At 39.2% G+C, this 18,954-nt stretch overlaps 1 protein-coding gene and 1 long non-coding RNA gene across 3 annotated transcripts in view; one reads left to right on the top strand and one right to left on the bottom strand.

Annotated features, from left to right (window-relative positions):
* LOC134312177 (uncharacterized) overlaps positions 1–18,954 on the top strand; it is a 121,428-nt gene that overhangs the window by 42,773 nt on the left and 59,701 nt on the right. The window lies entirely within an intron of this gene.
* Positions 1–18,954, bottom strand: part of slc6a9 (solute carrier family 6 member 9) — a 61,857-nt gene that overhangs the window by 36,822 nt on the left and 6,081 nt on the right. For both annotated transcript variants that reach the window (XM_062993902.1, XM_062993903.1), the window contains one exon: positions 7,815–8,069. In XM_062993902.1, the coding sequence (XP_062849972.1) occupies positions 7,815–7,844 (30 nt within the window). In that variant the 5' untranslated portion in view covers positions 7,845–8,069. The remainder of the gene's footprint in view (positions 1–7,814; positions 8,070–18,954) is intronic.

Here is an 18,954-nt window from a genome sequence, read left to right as displayed (position 1 = left end):
ATAGAGTGTGCGTTGCCACTGGGGAGAGCGGGACTCAGTGAAAAGGCTTGGGCACAAATCAAGCCAGAAAATGCACGCACAGTGCACATTTTGACGACCATATGGGACCGTCCGGACGAAAGAGAAGTGATAAATGGGATGATTGACTGTAGGGGAGAAATGTTTCGAACTAAATGTAAGTTAAGGTAATAGAGCTGCTGTTTGATATTAGTTGCTCTAGTTTTGCAATCGATGAGTGAGAACGGTTTCGGAGACCCTTTGACACGGAAAGCATCAAAGTGATAATAAATACTGCGGAAGGGGGGCTTGCCTTAGGGAAATACCCTGAGAACTGTGAACCCCTCCTCATCCCATGCCTGTATCTTCTATTCAGCATGACAACAGGGGGAGCAGGTTAGGTTCAAGCGCAACAAATTACCTAAATATGGGGTGAAAAGCCGTTAAAGCCTTTCTATTCAACTGTTAAAAGTGATGATAATCACAAGAAATGACAATTTATGATCGCTGAACCATAATGCCAAACAGAACCCTGGATATTTTGTTGTTGTTGGCCTGGTATTTCTGTTTAGCTTCAACCCAGATCTAAGCGCCTTCAGATATAAAAGGAGAAAGGAAGCAAGCTAGAAAACCGAAATTTTCAGCTTGAGTGGTTTCTTCAAACAGGAATCCAAAGTCTGAGGCTCAATGGGGCTTTTTGGCTCAGACTAGCTTTATTTATTTATTTATTTATTTATTTAAGCGAGCGCAGCGGTGGACGTGTTTAGCATTTGGTGGCCCTTGTCCTCGCATTGTGCCCTCTCCGCAGTGGCTGGCTGACCCAGGCTGGGTGCACTGTACTGCAAAGGCCTGAAACCAAAACAGAAATCGCGTTTGACCTCGCCACATCTGTTCCCATGGCCCTGAAGGCACCACGATGCACGGCCAGCTTAAAAAAAAAAACTCGAGCAGCTAAATATGTTGCTTAAGTAATTTCGAAAGCTCTAATTAGCAGAGACGTTGCTTTGAAAAGTTCAGTCCTGTAGTAAAGCTGAGACACGTGCTAGACACGCGTGATCATTATATTTATTTGCAAACATTTTATTGATAGTTTTTAAGTTTTTAAGTTACTGTGGGAGTTAACGATTCTTATGTAACTATTTTTGTGAACATAAACCCAATTTGGTTAGCTGTCAAAGCCAAAAGTGTCTAAATGTTTAATATTTCCTTTTTTTTTTCACTTAAAAAAAAGCACACAGACAAGTAGAATGAAAAGACAATAGGGTAAAGCAGGTCACTTCAATGTCCATCTGCACCCTTGAGTTGGACCATTTCAGCTAAATTTCCGTGTCCTTATTAAACATTAGACATCTGTAGGTGGTGTCTGCATTTTTCCACACTGCTTTGTCAAACTCTTGTTATGTAAGTGACAAAAAAAGGACGATAAGCACTTCAAGGATCAAAACGATGCACTACGCTGATCTGATTTTTCATTGTCTACAGATCAAGAGCTTCTTAAAGCCGAACAGCATCCGTCCTCAGAAGAAAAAGCCTATTCGATGCCTTGGCACCAAATTGTATGCCATTGTGTTGCGAGTATAAACAGCAATCTTTCCTGTTGTGAGGAGACACTTCCTTCGCTCAGATACTGCAAAGTAAGCAAAACTGTCCGGTTTTCAAAAGACAAAGCGCACCTTCAGAATTGGTTTGTCGATCACGGGCTCATTCACCGGCTGAATGACTTTTGCCTCTTTGTCCACAGCAGCGTGAATCTGTATGCCTAGGGAAGAGGAGTGGTGTGTGCCAAAAGCTTATCTGTTCACTTTTTTGAGTCAATATTATTAAATGCAGGCTGTAGTGAGCTGCCGGTTTAACACTCCCCTGTTCGGTAGTGTTGGCATGGGACCCTAAGTGTCAACGGCGCAAGAGCACTGCTGTAGAAAAATGAAAATGACAGAGCGCAATCTCATAGTCTAATCATCATGATCAATAGAATGCTCATGATGCTAATGACCAAGTAGCAATCAATAGACTCTAAAACAGTCTCACTTCATTCAAATGCGAATTTACAAGGATCTGTGTAGATCTCAGTCATCCAGGTTATGATAGTCTTGAGTGTTTAAGTTGAAGGCGACTAGACTGGACTGGGCAAGCTGAGCCTAGTAGTTAAGGTACTGGACTAGTAATGAGAAGGTCGCTGGTTCACGCCCCACCACTGTAACATATGTCATTTTGTATAAAGCCGTCTGCTAAATGCAGAGAATGAATGAACTTCTTTTTAGGTTCTTGAAGACGTTTCGCATCCCACCTAAAAGTCCTTTGAGACCCACCCTGCCAACATATGAGTCATTAAGATCACATGAGCCAAGGTGTGTCTCATTTGAGATTCGTTGCCCCACCCTGCCATCGTGTGAGGCGTTGAGATCACATGGCTTTGTTGTTTACTGGGATCACTGTGGGACACCCACTCAAGACTAAAAACTTTTTGTCCTACAATTGTTTGACTAACACATTTCATTTCATTTTCATTGACCGCTTTATCCTGGTCAGGGTTGCACTGGGTCTGGATTTGTATGGCTGGGCAGTGATGTTGGTCAAAAAAGCCTCATCCGATGTTCCAGTTCATTACAGGGCAGTTGTAGCCTAGTGGTAAAAGTATTGGACTAGTAATCAAAAGTTTGCTGGTTCAAGCCCCACCACTACCAGGTTGCCACTGTTGGGCCCTTAGGTAAGGTCCTTAACCCTCAATTGCTTAGACAATGTACTGTCAGAGTGCTTTGGATAAAAAGCAGCTGCTTAATGCTAAAAATGTTAATGTAATTACAGATGTTCAGTGGGGCTGAGGTCAGGGCTCTGAGCAGGCCACTTGTGTTTCTTTAAACCAAGCTTTTTATGGAGCTTGCTTTATTACACCTGTTAGCAATTGTGTTGCTGAAACGTGTAAATTAAACTAATAGAAAGGGTGTCCAAATACTTTTGTTCATACAGTGTATCATAACCTGAATGGAAGTTTTCTATGAGAATTAGCATTCTAGCTTTATTCATCATCATGTACAATTATTATACTGTATTATTACTATAACAATATGACAAGAATATTACTATAACCTCATTATAAGAATTTTCTAAAATCGGTGTAGCAGTCGGATGGAGATTTTTTTAAGGAACAGGACAGCAGCACAGGCTATAAAAGAACACGGGGGGGGGGGGGGGGGGGGGGGGGGGTCGCTGGATGCAGCATCAAAGCAGTACAACGTCATCTTGTGTGCAGTCACTGAAACTGCTAGCTGATTATCCTTCAATTGGAACATATGATGATATTAAATAATCCAGCAAAAAAAAACAAACTAAAAGAAAATGTCCAAATTAAAAAGCTGACATGGATGAAAAAGCAGGTCTCACATTTAGGTAGTATACCTGCTCATCAGAGCTAATTTACTACATACAACACTGAACCAACACGCCAACACCACAATCCTAAACCTTTCACTGACTTGAAACATCACAAACTTTAAATAAGGCTGATTCAAATTGTTATTGTTCTACTGGGATCTGTTGTACAATAAGCATGTAGACGGCCTGTCTGGAATGAAACGTCTAGTGCATTTCAACACAAACAGTGCAGCTTACGACTGCATTAACTGAACCAAGCATATATTCTAATAAATAAACAACAATGATCAGGATTTCCATTTTACTGGGCACAACACAGTAACATACTCAGACTGGACGCCAATCCTTCGTGAGGCCTTGGCTGATATGGTTGTGAATTCGGGGGATGGCTGGATGGATGGATGGATGGATGGATGAATGGCTGGATAGATGGATGGATCCATATGAGCACATTTCGTCCTTTGTGTACTATAATGGCATTTTAAACAAACAGCATGTACTAAGTCAGTTATGTCATCGCGGCAATGTTGGTTGGCACGTATATAAAAAAAGGACAGTCAAGATCTGCACATAAGCCCAGAATTTATTTTACTGATATCACATATTTCTGATCAGTCAAGTCTGACCTTTTATCTGCTTTGATAGGCAAGTTAATCAGCAGTCATTGAGGAATTTTTCATGATCCTGAGGCAAGCGTCTATAGAACAAATAATGAAGCACGAGGGCATGCGAACATCAAAAACAAACTGTGATATGTTGTATTAATGCTACAGTGAAGAGTTAGAGAGTGAAACAGTATGAGACCACTTAGTACAACACTGCAATTCCAAGACTTAATGAGCTGACAAAATACTGGGGTAGATTCATGGGCAAGTAAAATCATATTACAGTTTAACAGATGCATTGCAACTAAATAATGACAAAATGTCAACACATGTATGTACAAGGCACTGTACATATACTGTTTCTAATTCTGTTTCTGTGTATCTAGTTATTTTATACTATTTGTATATTTTTGTACATATATAGAATTTGTCTGTATATTGTACAGATACTAACAGCCAGAAAAAAATCCTCATGTGTGCATACCTGGCAAATAAAGCTGATTCTGATTTTGATTGCAAAATGCTAATCTGTACAATCTATATATATACCTAATTGTAGATTTCATTATACGGTAGCACAAAGCTTGGCAAAATGATGACAAGCTGATCTGACAGTAACGTTTTACCTGCAGAGATTTGGCACCTTAAAACAAGTATATATTTGGGGCAAATCAAAAGCCCCTAAACATGAGGGTATATTAAGAATTAAACATGATACTAGTTTGGCTATGATTTAATAGATGCTCTTAAAAATGGATTGTTATTAGGGCTGCACGATATTGGAAAAAACTGACATTGTGATTTTCTTTCGTCCTGCGATAAATATTGCGATATTTAAAAAATTATTAATAATATTAATAATGCATGTATCTTACTCTAAATAAGGGGCTCATATGTGAAAAAATGGTGATGCCTACAGGGGATACAAGAGATTATGTCCAGCTACATCTTTGTACTGGGTTGAAACTGAGCATTAAACTAAGAAAGCTTTAATATCACATGAGGGAATTAACAGGATTGACAAAATGGGTCATTTAATATTTTATTTCACAATCAAAACCTCTTCAAGTAGTAAACGTTATTTTTAAAAAAACTATACAAACAAAAGAGCAGCTATACACCTGTTCCAAATCCGAGATGCCTTACTAAGCTCACTACTGAGGCATCTTAATATTTCAATGTTATTTTGACTCAAGAACGAGTGAGCATCCGACGCGTCCTTAGTGATAAAGGCAATCCCAGAATTCATTGCGGCATCTCTTTTCTCACAGAAAATTAAACATGGCTGACGGTGCGGACAAAGTTATTTTCAAACGTAAATAAATAATTATTGATTTTTAACGAGTGTTTTTATTTGCAAGTTTGGGCTTGTCAGCAAATGTAACCGTTTTCTGTACACGAATCGAGATGTTATATTGACAAGTTAGCGCTGTCCCACCTCATTCTATTGGTTTTAATGGCAAGATGCTAAATGCTAAACGCGAAACTCAATGGATTCGCTAAGTAGCGCGTTCGAATAACCTGCCTTATAAAAGTTAATGACTTATTAGAATCCTCTCTACTCAGGCAGCTGCATTTGTAGGCAGTAAGACAGCGAGGCAGCTCACTAGGATTTCAAACACACTGGTGTACATATGTCATGGAAAATGAGAATTTTCGTTTTGTGTCAAGCAGCAAAAAAGTTGTCGCATGACGTATTTGATTTAATTTGCATTGTGACATCGCACGTCCTGCGATGTGACTATTGCGCATGCACACATCGCGATGACAATGCTGAACTGATATATCGTGCAGCCCTAATTGTTATAGACTGTACATATAAACATTTTTCATTCCTTTTCATTTCCATCAACCATTTTCTCCTGGTCAGGATTGCGGCCGGTCCGGTTTCACCAGGAAACAAAGTGTGATTAAAACACAGATTGAAGTGTCCAGATTAAAGAGACGCTACTTTATCTACTTTAGTTTTCTTTCTTACATTAACTTTTCTACATAAATACCAACTTTAACTTTAAACATTGTATAATTACTAGATTTTCTTTTCATTTTTACCAGTGCTCTAACCTGTTAAGGATTGCAGCAAGTCTGATTTGCCCAGAATCACTGGGCGCAATGCAGTATCACACCCCGGACAGGATGGCACCACATTGCTTGACTGAGACTTAGCCTCAATCCTTGTCCGGCTGATAGCACTGCTCTGGATTTGAAGCCTGGATCCCAGCAGTAGTATGCTTGCAAATGTATTCGCTACTTCATTATTCAATCCCACTAAGTGGTTGCTTGCTTTGTTTTAAATCGAAAGATTAGAAGCGTATTTGGATTAAATTTGTGCACTGATGCATCACAAATATTTGAGCTAATTATGATTATTTGAACTACCACAATTTCCAATTTTTGTACTCTGGTAAACTGTAGGTTTATTATCAATGTACTAATCAAAGAAACTTCATATTTATTGTCAGATCTTCTTTAAGATCTATGAAATTCCAATACTGCTTCATCTATTATTGTATTGTATTGTATTTTTTAAACTGTGACAGGTTTTTATACGTTATTATTTTTGCTATGTTCAAGACACATACAAGACTCACATCAGTGTACGGCAGGTCCTCCCAAACTTTGGATTTCTCTTTGACCATCTCTTACTGCTTACTATTGTTCTTTTCCAAGTCTTAGTTATGTTAGTTTCTCTCTAAGAGTTCTTGGATATGTGACAGGTGCTATATCAATTTTATTACTATGATTATAATATCGGTAGATGACATTATCAGTATAACAACTAATATTTAGAAATGTCCCTAATGCTGTATGTAGAATTAACGACTCATTGATCCGAGTTAGTTGTACGACAACTGTACATCTCAAGCTTCTTGAGAAAACTAATATGTACAGTAGTACTAATAAGTACTGTTCTGGCTTGAATATTTGATGAATCATTTGTTTTTTACTGTTTTTTTTATCGGTCTGCAAAATGACCCAAAGTCTCAGATCCGTTTTATAACAATAAAAATGTGGCAGCAAAAGAAACTTCAAAGTGAACGCTTATTTGACTGAAATATAAACTATGGTGATAAATGTAACAAGATCCAACAGCAACTCTCATCCACAGAAATATATAGTCAGTATAGTTTTGGGTTTTTTAACCCCCATTCTGTATACTCCCCCTGTCCTAAGCGTCAAAAATGACCAGCGTTCACTAAAACTCCTACAATAAGTAATTAATTATCAGATTTTAACCCCAAATCTATTTTACATAAAGAAACAACCTTGCATTTATCACAAACTTATTTTGAGAATATATGCAGTCACTATAAAAAGAGGGGATTTTATGTTGATAATCATATTGGTGGATCATTTTTGACACTTAAGACAACACTAGGGTTAATCGCTTTTGCAGTAAACTGATTTGAAATGACAGTACATTTCAGATAAGATACAAATTAAATGGAGAAAAACTTCTATTGTTGGTTTTACTTTCTTTTTAAGTAATTGTTTCTTTATTAAGGACTATTTTAATGTTTTAAATTTTAATTTTCACACACAGACTCACATTCACAGACAATAATGTGAACTATACCATTACTCTGATTTAAAGTTACAAACACCATAGTAAAGAATGTCTGTCGTGTGGTGAAAAAATATTTTCAGTTTCAATTTAACCTGCAACCTGAATGAGTCATTTCATTCCAGCTTTTATCATCAGCTAAGGTATGTCACGAGTCTAGCGCAGAAACAAACAAGCCGAATGAAGTCGTTAACACTGAAAAGGCATAAAGAATATATAATCTATGGTTGTATCAGACAGGTAGACAAATAGTGAGAAGAGTAAGAAAGGTTTACCAAAATGCCTGTGAACTGCTTTTCCTCCATAGTGATGAAGTGCTGTCCTCTCGCAGAGGGATGAAGGTCCTCTCCGCTCTTGCGGACTTGGCCTCGGGCTGCTGGAAGTGTGACTGTCCTTGCGCTCTCTCTCTCCCTCTCTCTCTCTTTTTCTCTCTCAGGCTCTTGCTTTCTCGCTCCTCTTGTTCGCTTGCTGGCTACTTTGCAGCGCCGGGCTTTGTGCTAATTCCGCACTAATCCAGAAACTTTTCTATGCTGTGAAAGGGACATGTGACAGAGAGAGGGGTGGGAGAGGCAGAGTTGGAGGAGGAGGGGAGGGGGGGGGGGGGGTGTTAGATACTGTGCAGTCCCTCAGCATGCAGTACCCCAACAAAACGTTTGGTTCAAAGGAGTGGGGGATAATGGGGTTTGGGAAAAGCGGGAAGCTTGCTTGGATGACGCAATTGCCGTATTTGTTGCGTTTTACTATAAAGAACAATGCAGGTGGATTTGAAAACAAATAAAATGATGAATTGGCCGGTGCAACTCAACTATAGGGTTATATATGTTTAAAACATCAGTAGTTAGCCATAAATAACTCCTACTTTCCTTTTGTTGAACTACTGGTTTAATGCCAACAGTGACTCTATACTCAACTTAAAAGAAAGACACCAAAAGATCAGAAATAAGTAATACATGTTTTCTTACCAACAGTCAACCAAACAATTCAGAACGTTCTGGACCAAAACTGCCTTTAAACTGTAGCAGAATGTGGTGGATTGTTTGGAATTCAGAGCCTGAGGCATTGAGAGTAACTTCTTAAGTTACTCTCAATGTTAAGACTGAACTTTACATGCACTCGCCTGCCACTTAATTAGACACACCGTAATAATGCTGGTTAGGACCCTTCTTTGCTTTTGGAACAGCTTATATTCTTTGTTGCATGGATTCCATAAGGTATAAAACATGTTGACCCATGCTGACATGATTACATCATATACTCATATACTCAGGCTGCTCTATCCTAAATCTGGTTACTGGAAGGCCCTTGAAGTACACCAAACATATAGTCACGTGTATTGAACCATGTGAAAATAACTTGTGCTTTGAGACATGTTAAAAGTAGCCATTAATAGATAGGCATTAGGTATTATTATTATTAGATATATATGGTTGTGACTAGAGATGCCAATATTGCCAATTTATTTTAACTGATACCCAACCATCATTGGCAGGCAGTTAAGCAATAACTAACAAGCTTCCAGCATATCAACTAGCCTCACGTACTATATTTAACAATGTATGTACTATATTTAACAGTATGTGTGTGTGTGTGTGTATATATATATATATATATATATATATATATATACAGTGTATCACAAAAGTGAGTACACCCCTCACATTTCTGCAAATATTTCATTATATCTTTTCATGGGACAACACTATAGACATGAAACTTGGATGTAACTTAGAGTAGTCAGTGTACAGCTTGTATAGCAGTGTAGATTTACTGTCTTCTGAAAATAACTCAACACACAGCCATTAATGTCTAAATGGCTGGCAACATAAGTGAGTACACCCCACAGTGAACATGTCCAAATTGTGCCCAAATGTGTCGTTGAACCTCCCTGGTGTCATGTGTCAAAATCCCAGGTGTAAATGGGGAGCAAGGCTGTTAAATTTGGTGTTTTGGGTACAATTCTCTAATACTGGCCACTGGATATTCAACATGGCACCTCATGGCTAAGAACTCTCTGAGGATGTGAGAAATAGAATTGTTGCTCTCCACAAAGATGGCCTGGGCTATAAGAAGATTGCTAACACCCTGAAACTGAGCTACAGCATGGTGGCCAAGGTCATACAGCAGTTTTCCAGGACAGGTTCCACTCGGAACAGGCTTCGCCAGGGTCGACCAAAGAAGTCGAGTCCACGTGTTTGGCGTCATATCCAGAGGTTGGCTTTAAAAAATAGACACATGAGTGCTGCCAGCATTGCTGCAGAGGTTGAAGACGTGGGAGGTCAGCCTGTCAGTGCTCAGACCATACGCCGCACACTGCATCAACTTGGTCTGCATGGTCGTCATCCCAGAAGGAAGCTGACGCACAAGAAAGCCAGCAAACAGTTTGCTGAAGACAAGCAGTCCAAGAACATGGATTACTGGAATGCCCTGTGGTCTGACGAGACCAAGATAAACTTGTTTGGCTCAGATGGTGTCCAGCATGTGTGGCGGTGCCCTGGTGAGAAGTACCAAGACAACTGTATCTTGCCTACAGTCAAGCATGGTGGTGGTAGCATCATGGTCTTGGGCTGCATGAGTGTTGCTGGCCCTGGGGAGCTGCGGTTCATTGAGGGAAACATGAATTCCAACATGTACTGTGACATTCTGAAACAGAGCATGATCCCCTCCCTTCGAAAACTGGGCCTCATGGCAGTTTTCCAACAGGATAACGACCCCAAACACAACCTCCAAGATGACAACTGCCTTGCTGAGGAAGCTGAAGGTAAAGGTGATGGACTAAACCCAATTGAGCACCTGTGGCGCATCCTCAAGTGGAAGGTGGAGGAGTTCAAGGTGTCTAACATCCACCAGCTCCGTGATGTCATCATGGAGGAGTGGAAGAGGATTCCAGTAGCAACCTGTGCAGCTCTGGTGAATTCCATGCCCAGGAGGGTTAAGGCAGTGATAATAATGGTGGTCACACAAAATATTGACACTTTGGGCACAATTTGGACATGTTCACTGTGGGGTGTACTCACTTATGTTGCCAGCCATTTAGACATTAATGGCTGTGTGTTGAGTTATTTTCAGAAGACAGTAAATCTACACTGCTATACAAGCTGTACACTGACTACTCTAAATTATATCCAAGTTTCATGTCTATAGTGTCGTCCCATGAAAAGATATAATAAAATATTTGCAGAAATGTGAGGGGTGTACTCACTTTTGTGATACACTGTATATATATATATATACAGTGTATCACAAAAGTGAGTACACCCCTCACATTTCTGCAGATATTTAAGTATATCTTTTCATGGGACAACACTGACAAAATGACACTTTGACACAATGAAAAGTAGTCTGTGTGCAGCTTATATAACAGTGTAAATTTATTCTTCCCTCAAAATAACTCAATATACAGCCATTAATGTCTAAACCACCGGCAACAAAAGTGAGTACACCCCTAAGTGAAAGTTCCTGAAGTGTCAATATTTTGTGTGGCCACCATTATTTCCCAGAACTGCCTTAACTCTCCTGGGCATGGAGTTTACCAGAGCTTCACAGGTTGCCACTGGAATGCTTTTCCACTCCTCCATGACGACATCACGGAGCTGGCGGATATTCGAGACTTTGCGCTCCTCCACCTTCCGCTTGAGGATGCCCCAAAGATGTTCTATTGGGTTTAGGTCTGGAGACATGCTTGGCCAGTCCATCACCTTTACCCTCAGCCTCTTCAATAAAGCAGTGGTCGTCTTAGAGGTGTGTTTGGGGTCATTATCATGCTGGAACACTGCCCTGCGACCCAGTTTCCGGAGGGAGGGGATCATGCTCTGCTTCAGTATTTCACAGTACATATTGGAGTTCATGTGTCCCTCAATGAAATGTAACTCCCCAACACCTGCTGCACCCATGCAGCCCCAGACCATGGCATTCCCACCACCATGCTTGACTGTAGGCATGACACACTTATCTTTGTACTCCTCACCTGATTGCCGCCACACATGCTTGAGACCATCTGAACCAAACAAATTAATCTTGGTCTCATCAGACCATAGGACATGGTTCCAGTAATCCATGTCCTTTGTTGTTATGTCTTCAGCAAACTGTTTGCGGGCTTTCTTGTGTAGAGACTTCAGAAGAGGCTTCCTTCTGGGGTGACAGCCATGCAGACCAATTTGATGTAGTGTGCGGCGTATGGTCTGAGCACTGACAGGCTGACCCCCCACCTTTTCAATCTCTGCAGCAATGCTGACAGCACTCCTGCGCCTATCTTTCAAAGACAGCAGTTGGATGTGACGCTGAGCACGTGCACTCAGCTTCTTTGGACGACCAACGCGAGGTCTGTTCTGAGTGGACCCTGCTCTTTTAAAACGCTGGATGATCTTGGCCACTGTGCTGCAGCTCAGTTTCAGGGTGTTGGCAATCTTCTTGTAGCCTTGGCCATCTTCATGTAGTGCAACAATTCGTCTTTTAAGATCCTCAGAGAGTTCTTTGCCATGAGGTGCCATGTTGGAACTTTCAGTGACCAGTATGAGAGAGTGTGAGAGCTGTACTACTAAATTGAACACACCTGCTCCCTATGCACACCTGAGACCTAGTAACACTAACAAATCACATGACATTTTGGAGGGAAAATGACAAGCAGTGCTCAATTTGGACATTTAGGGGTGTAGTCTCTTAGGGGTGTACTCACTTTTGTTGCCGGTGGTTTAGACATTAATGGCTGTATATTGAGTTATTTTGAGGGAAGAATAAATTTACACTGTTATATAAGCTGCACACAGACTACTTTTCATTGTGTCAAAGTGTCATTTTGTCAGTGTTGTCCCATGAAAAGATATACTTAAATATCTGCAGAAATGTGAGGGGTGTACTCACTTTTGTGATACACTGTATATATATATATATTAGGGCTGTCGAAGTTAACGCGATAATAACGCATTAACGCGATTTCAATTTAACGCGATTAAAAATAATAGTGCCGTTAACGCAAATTCTAGTTAATGTTGAGACTTGACTGGTAGAACTACAACGCTCGGTTACATTATGTTAACAAACCGCAAATGAAAAACGGTGGCAAGTCCGACATTAAAAACGTGTTAATGTCGGACTTGCCACCGTTTTTCATTTGCGGTTTGTTAACATAATGTAACCGAGCGTTGTAGTGATGCACTTATAAAGAAATAAATACACGCTATATTCACAAGTTGTCGGGAGCAGAACACTTTTATTAACTTATTCTGTTAAGGTACCAAATACCGGAAAGCTGAGTCAAGCACGTTAGTCCATGCACTATGGAAGCCCCAAAGGGTCAAAACACACTCACTTCGTGTAGAAACGGCCATCAAACCATTGTCACAATACAACCACAGAAAAGTCTGTTACAATAACTACGCCTTATCCCACCTAAAGCACCGCTGATCTACAATGTTTGCTGATGGAGAAATTCTAAACTACAATCTGACATTTACTGCCTAGTATGTGAGTGAATAAAACTCCCTTACAGTTTTCTCTTGTCCCAGCAGTTTTTAACATCAGTACATTTAGCATAAAATGTGTTCACCATTTTAATTGTAACATTTCACATAAAAATCTTTGTTTTCTATAACATTTACAAAGATTTTTTTTAATGCGATTAATCGCGATTAACTATATGAAATTCTGAGATTAATCGCGATTAAAAATTTTAATCGTTTGACAGCCCTAATATATATATATATATATATATATATATATATATATATATATATATATATATATATATATATATTTAAGCAATAGAACACGAGAGGGAGTGTGTTATCGGGAATAACATCACGGCTGTGATTTGGTCGCAGGCACGAACCGAAGGTTTCACACCACAAACGAACCATTGTGGTGTGAAAAGGCCGTGCTGTTATCACGAATATCAGCACAGTTAGAACGCTTCTCAACCAATCAGATAGTAAGGTCGGAACTACCTGTTGTATATATATATATATATATATATATATGTATATATATATATATATATATATATACTGTATATATGACTAATCCTACGGTTCTTTCTTTTCTTTTCTTTTTTTCTTGTTTTAGTTGTTTTTATGTTTAGGGTCTTTTAGGTGTTAGGTGTCTGGACACACTACGTTACTGGACTTTATGTATTATCTGCCGAAAGCTTACACTGGAATATCTTCCCGGCTGGACCTTCTGCCGCTGCTGTTGTCTGCTATCTGCTGTTTGCTGTGCTGTTACTCATACATGTACACTGATACCTGCCTAACACGAGCTTTCCCTTTCACTACCCGCCCGGTACAAACCAGCTTCATCCGAGTAAGTCTGTACTCTCTCGTCTGTGGTGTGTTTGTTCCTCCTTATGTCTTGATGAGTAAATAAAACTGCTTTTTCACGACGTAGGCTAGCGGTTGTGACTAGTAGGCTAACGTGGTGTATTTGCTTGATGTATTTACTTGGCTGTGTTTCTGTAGTATGTCACAATGAGTTTTATTAGCCAGCTCCTAGCAGCTGTAGCCGCTGAGGGTGTCCTGGTGCTAATCGGAGTAGTTTTCTGTGTCATTTGGGGTCCCGAAGTGCTTCTGCAAATCACTATGGCAACCACATATACTGCCAGCGAACTTATACAGCTTAAGGACATGAGCTACAGGCTCCCTCCTGCTGTGTTTCATACCTGTTTACACTTGGGAATAGCTCGTCGTCCACGCTATATTCACCGTGGCTCCCGCTCCACTCCATTCTGGAGCTATCAAGCGGCAAAACCTGGATTTATCCCCCGCATCTGGAGCTTGAGCCGCCGCTGTTCCAAACCTCAACGCTCAGTGGATAATTCATTATTGCGGCAAATTCCGAAGATTCCTGATTGGTCAGCCACGCATAACCCCGCCCCGTGTTCTATCGCTAAATTCGCTCTGCTTAATGTACGCTCCATTAACAACAAAGCGCCTATTATAGCTGACGTCATTTTGGACAATAACTTTGACTTTATTCTGCTGACTGAAACATGGCAGCAACCAGGTGAATACCTGGCACTGAATGAAGCCACCCCCCCCGGCTTTCAGTATATTGATAAGCCGCGCACAACTGGTCGCGGAGGTGGACTGGCAGTCCTTCATCGCTCTACCTACAGGGTCCATACAGTGTTTCTTCAGCCTACTACCTCTTTTGAATGTCTTGCTCTGAAAATAGCTGGGTCAAAGCCCTTATTGATATTGCTGGTTTATCGTCCGCCTAGATCAAATTCTGTACCTACTTTTTTATCGGAGCTGTCTGAACTGTTAGCTTCGCTCTGTCCATTATTTCCATCAATGATACTGTTGGGTGATTTTAACATTCACATTGACTCAGGGAAATGTGTCCATGCCACGGATTTTCTTAATGTGCTGCACTGTTTTGACCTCACTCAACATGTGGCTTCCCCCACTCACTCTCATGGTCATATCCTGGACCTGGTCTGTTCTACCCCCTCTGTCTCCCTTTCAAATTTGCATGTTACAGAGTTTCATGTTTCTGATCACGGAGCTGTGGTATTTGACCTATTGCTATCACTCCATTCTACAAGAAAGCATGCCCCTCGCAGCATTGTTTTTAGGAATCTTAGAAATGCCAGTCCCGCTGTTCTTATGAATACCCTTGATCAGTTCTCTATTCCCCAGACTATGACATCTCCTGACGACCTTGTCATTCATTACAATAACATAGTTTCAGCTACACTTAATTTGCATGCTCCTCTTCAAAAACGTGTTGTGACCTTTCGCCATTCTGCCCCTTGGTTTACTCCAGAGCTCAGGTTAATGAAAGCACAAGGCCGCCAACTGGAGCGCCTCAGTAAGAAAACTAAACTGACAATTCATGCGGTCGCTTATAAGGATCATATCCTTGCATATAAAACTGCTCTAAATAAGGCTAAGATTGATTTTCATTCTGTTAATATCACTAACTGCCAGGGAAATCCAAGAGCTCTTTTCTCTACAGTAAATAAACTGCTGCGGCCTGCCAATAGTTTCCCACTTACTCCCTCAACAGCTCTCTGTAGTGACTTCTTGTCCTTTTTTAATGGGAAGGTTAGTAACATCTACTCAGAGTTTCATTCTGTTACCTGCCCCCTGGATCGTACAGAGCCATGTTCTCCAGTTAACCACTGTTTGTCCTTCTTCCACCCTATTGATGTTAGCTCTGTAGCCAGGCTTATCAAGGGTTCCAGATCGACTACTTGTATTCTGGACCCCTTGTCTACCACCCTGGTTAAAGCATGTCTGCCATCGCTTTGTCCTCTTATCACTAATATCATAAACGCTTCTCTCAGCTCTGGACTTGTTCCCCCTAACTTAAAGCTTGCTAGCATTAGTCCAGTGTTAAAGAAGCCGGGACTTGTGCCTGATGACTTCAAAAACTATCGTCCCATATCTAACCTGCCTTTCCTGAGTAAGCTACTTGAACGTGCAGTTTCATGTCAACTCAAGGAGCACCTGACTTCCCATAACCTCTTTGAGCCATTTCAGTCTGGTTTTAGAGCTAACCACAGCACCGAGTCTGCCCTTGTGAGGGTTATGAATGATTTACTTTTGGCAGCTGATTCTGGCCTAGTTAACATTCTGGTACTGCTTGATCTAACTGCAGCATTTGACACGGTCTGTCATGACACACTGCTGCACAGGCTGGAGAGCTGGATAGGGATCACTGGCATGGCACTGGCGTGGTTTCGGTCATATCTCACTGACAGGCTGCAGTTTGTTTCCCTGGGCAATTTCAGGTCGGATACCGTACCTCTCTTTCATGGTGTCCCGCAGGGTTCTGTACTCGGCCCTCTTCTTTTCATAATTTATATGTTTCCTCTTGGTGATATTATCCGACAACATGGTCTTCAGTTTCATTGTTATGCGGATGATACTCAAATTTACATCTGCACTAAACCCTCTGATACATTACCTCCTGATGCACTGATCAGCTGTTTAACTGATATAAGAAAATGGATGGCTAAGAACTTCCTGAAATTGAATAACAACAAATCTGAAGCCATTCTTATTGCATCACCTTCTACATTTAAGAAGATTGGTCAACCAACAATATCTATCCCAGGGTTCATTACGTCCTCTGTGGCCCAGGTCCGCAATCTTGGTGTTATACTGGACTCCACACTTACCTTGGAGGCTCATATAAACAACGTAACTAAAATAGCCTTTTTCCACCTAAAAAATATTGCCAGACTACGTCCTTCTCTTCCTAACTCTGTAGCTGAAACCCTCATACATGCTTTCATCACATCCAGGTTGGACTACTGTAACTCTGTATTAATCGGGCTTCCTTCCCGTAGTCTGAAGAAGCTTCAGTATGTTCAGAATTCTGCAGCAAGAGTTCTCACACATACAAGCTCTTGGCAACACATCACTCCTATACTAAAAGATCTGCACTGGCTTCCAGTCCAATATCGCATAAACTACAAAATACTCCTCTTAGTATTCAAGTCCCTGCATGGTCTGGCTCCTGACTATCTCTCTGTTCTGCTGACCAGATACTGTCCTTCACGCTCGCTCCGGTCTGCTGATGCCAGCTTGCTCTCTGTACCTCCTGTCAAGCTGCGCATGTACGGTGAAAGAGCGTTTAGTGTTGTTGGCCCAAAGTTATGGAACACCATCCCCCTTTATCTCCGCTCATGTTCCTCCTTGACAATTTTTAAGAAGCAATTAAAAACTTATCTCTTTAGAACTGCTTTCCATAATTCTTAGTTTTATTGAATACTTGTTTTTAATTTGTTTTTATTCTCAATATTTGCAGTAGTACTATTTACTTTCTTATGTTTTATTACTCGTTTTATACCTTTTCTGTTGTTCTCTTTTAATTTCTTTGATGTGTAAAGTGTCCTTGTGTATCCTGAAAGGCGCTTATAAATAAAATTCTATTATTATTATTATTATTATTAAACAAAGGAACAGAGATGCAGACTGTATTTGAAGTTCTTCCTGACAACATTAGTGTTGTTATTGTAAGTAGATACGCAGAATTCTGCCTTTACGCTGAAGTATGATGCAAAATCATTGCAAATACTGCAAAAATCCAAATCCTTTCTATGGCCTAAAAAACTTATATTACACACAGATCCACATGTGCAGAGTTTAATGTTCTGTCTGGCGCCATATCGGCACAAACAGCTTCAGTTTGTGATTTTAATACGTAATAGATTTAATTTGTGAATGTGTTTGTGAGAAAGAAATCAGTCGCTTCGCTCTCAGTTCAAATTCAACAACGGCTGTTTAAAATAAATTTAAGTTACATTTTTAATCAACAGGATTAACAGAACAATGATTTATTTGTCAGTTATCAGTTAACTGAATAATAGTTGACGTCCCCTTGTTGTGAACATAACGTCATAATAATAAAAATAATAATAATAATAATTTAATATAATAAAATACTACTATTGCTGCTACTACTACTAATAATAACAATAATAATATTGTACTACTACTACTAATAATAATAATATACTACTAATAATAACATTAATAATATATTACTACTAATAATGTAATATAATAATTATAATACACTACTATTACTATAACTACAACTACAACTACAAATAATAATAATAATAATACACCACTACTACTACTACTACTACTACTACTAATAATAATAATATACCACTACTACTAATAATAATATACTACTACTACTACTAATAATAATAATAATACTAATATACCACTACTACTAATAATAATATACTACTACTACTACTAATAATAATAATAATAATACTAATATACCACTACTACTACTAATAATAATAATAATAATACTAATATACCACTACTACTAATAATAATATACTACTACTACTACTACTACTACTAATAATAATACTAATATACCACTACTACTAATAATAATAATAATAATACTAATATACCACTACTACTAATAATAATATACTACTACTACTACTACTACTACTACTACTACTACTAATAATAATAATACACCACTACTACTACTACTACTACTAATAATAATAATATACCACTACTACTAATAATAATATACTACTACTACTACTACTAATAATAATAATACTAATATACCACTACTACTAATAATAATATACTACTACTACTAATAATAATAATAATACTAATATACCACTACTACTAATAATAATATACTACTACTACTACTAATAATAATAATAATAATACTAATATACCACTACTACTACTACTAATAATAATAATAATACTAATATACCACTACTACTACTACTACTAATAATAATAATACTAATATACCACTACTACTACTACTAATAATAATAATAATACTAATATACCACTACTACTAATAATAATATACTACTACTACTACTACTACTAATAATAATAGGAAAATATTACTACAGACACCCCGCTGCAGAGTGTGAGCAGAAAACAGACCACAATG

Source organism: Trichomycterus rosablanca, chromosome 4 (genome assembly GCF_030014385.1).
Source record: "Trichomycterus rosablanca isolate fTriRos1 chromosome 4, fTriRos1.hap1, whole genome shotgun sequence".
Lineage (NCBI taxonomy): Eukaryota > Metazoa > Chordata > Actinopteri > Siluriformes > Trichomycteridae > Trichomycterus > Trichomycterus rosablanca.
This window is presented reverse-complemented; position numbering and strand designations above follow the sequence as displayed.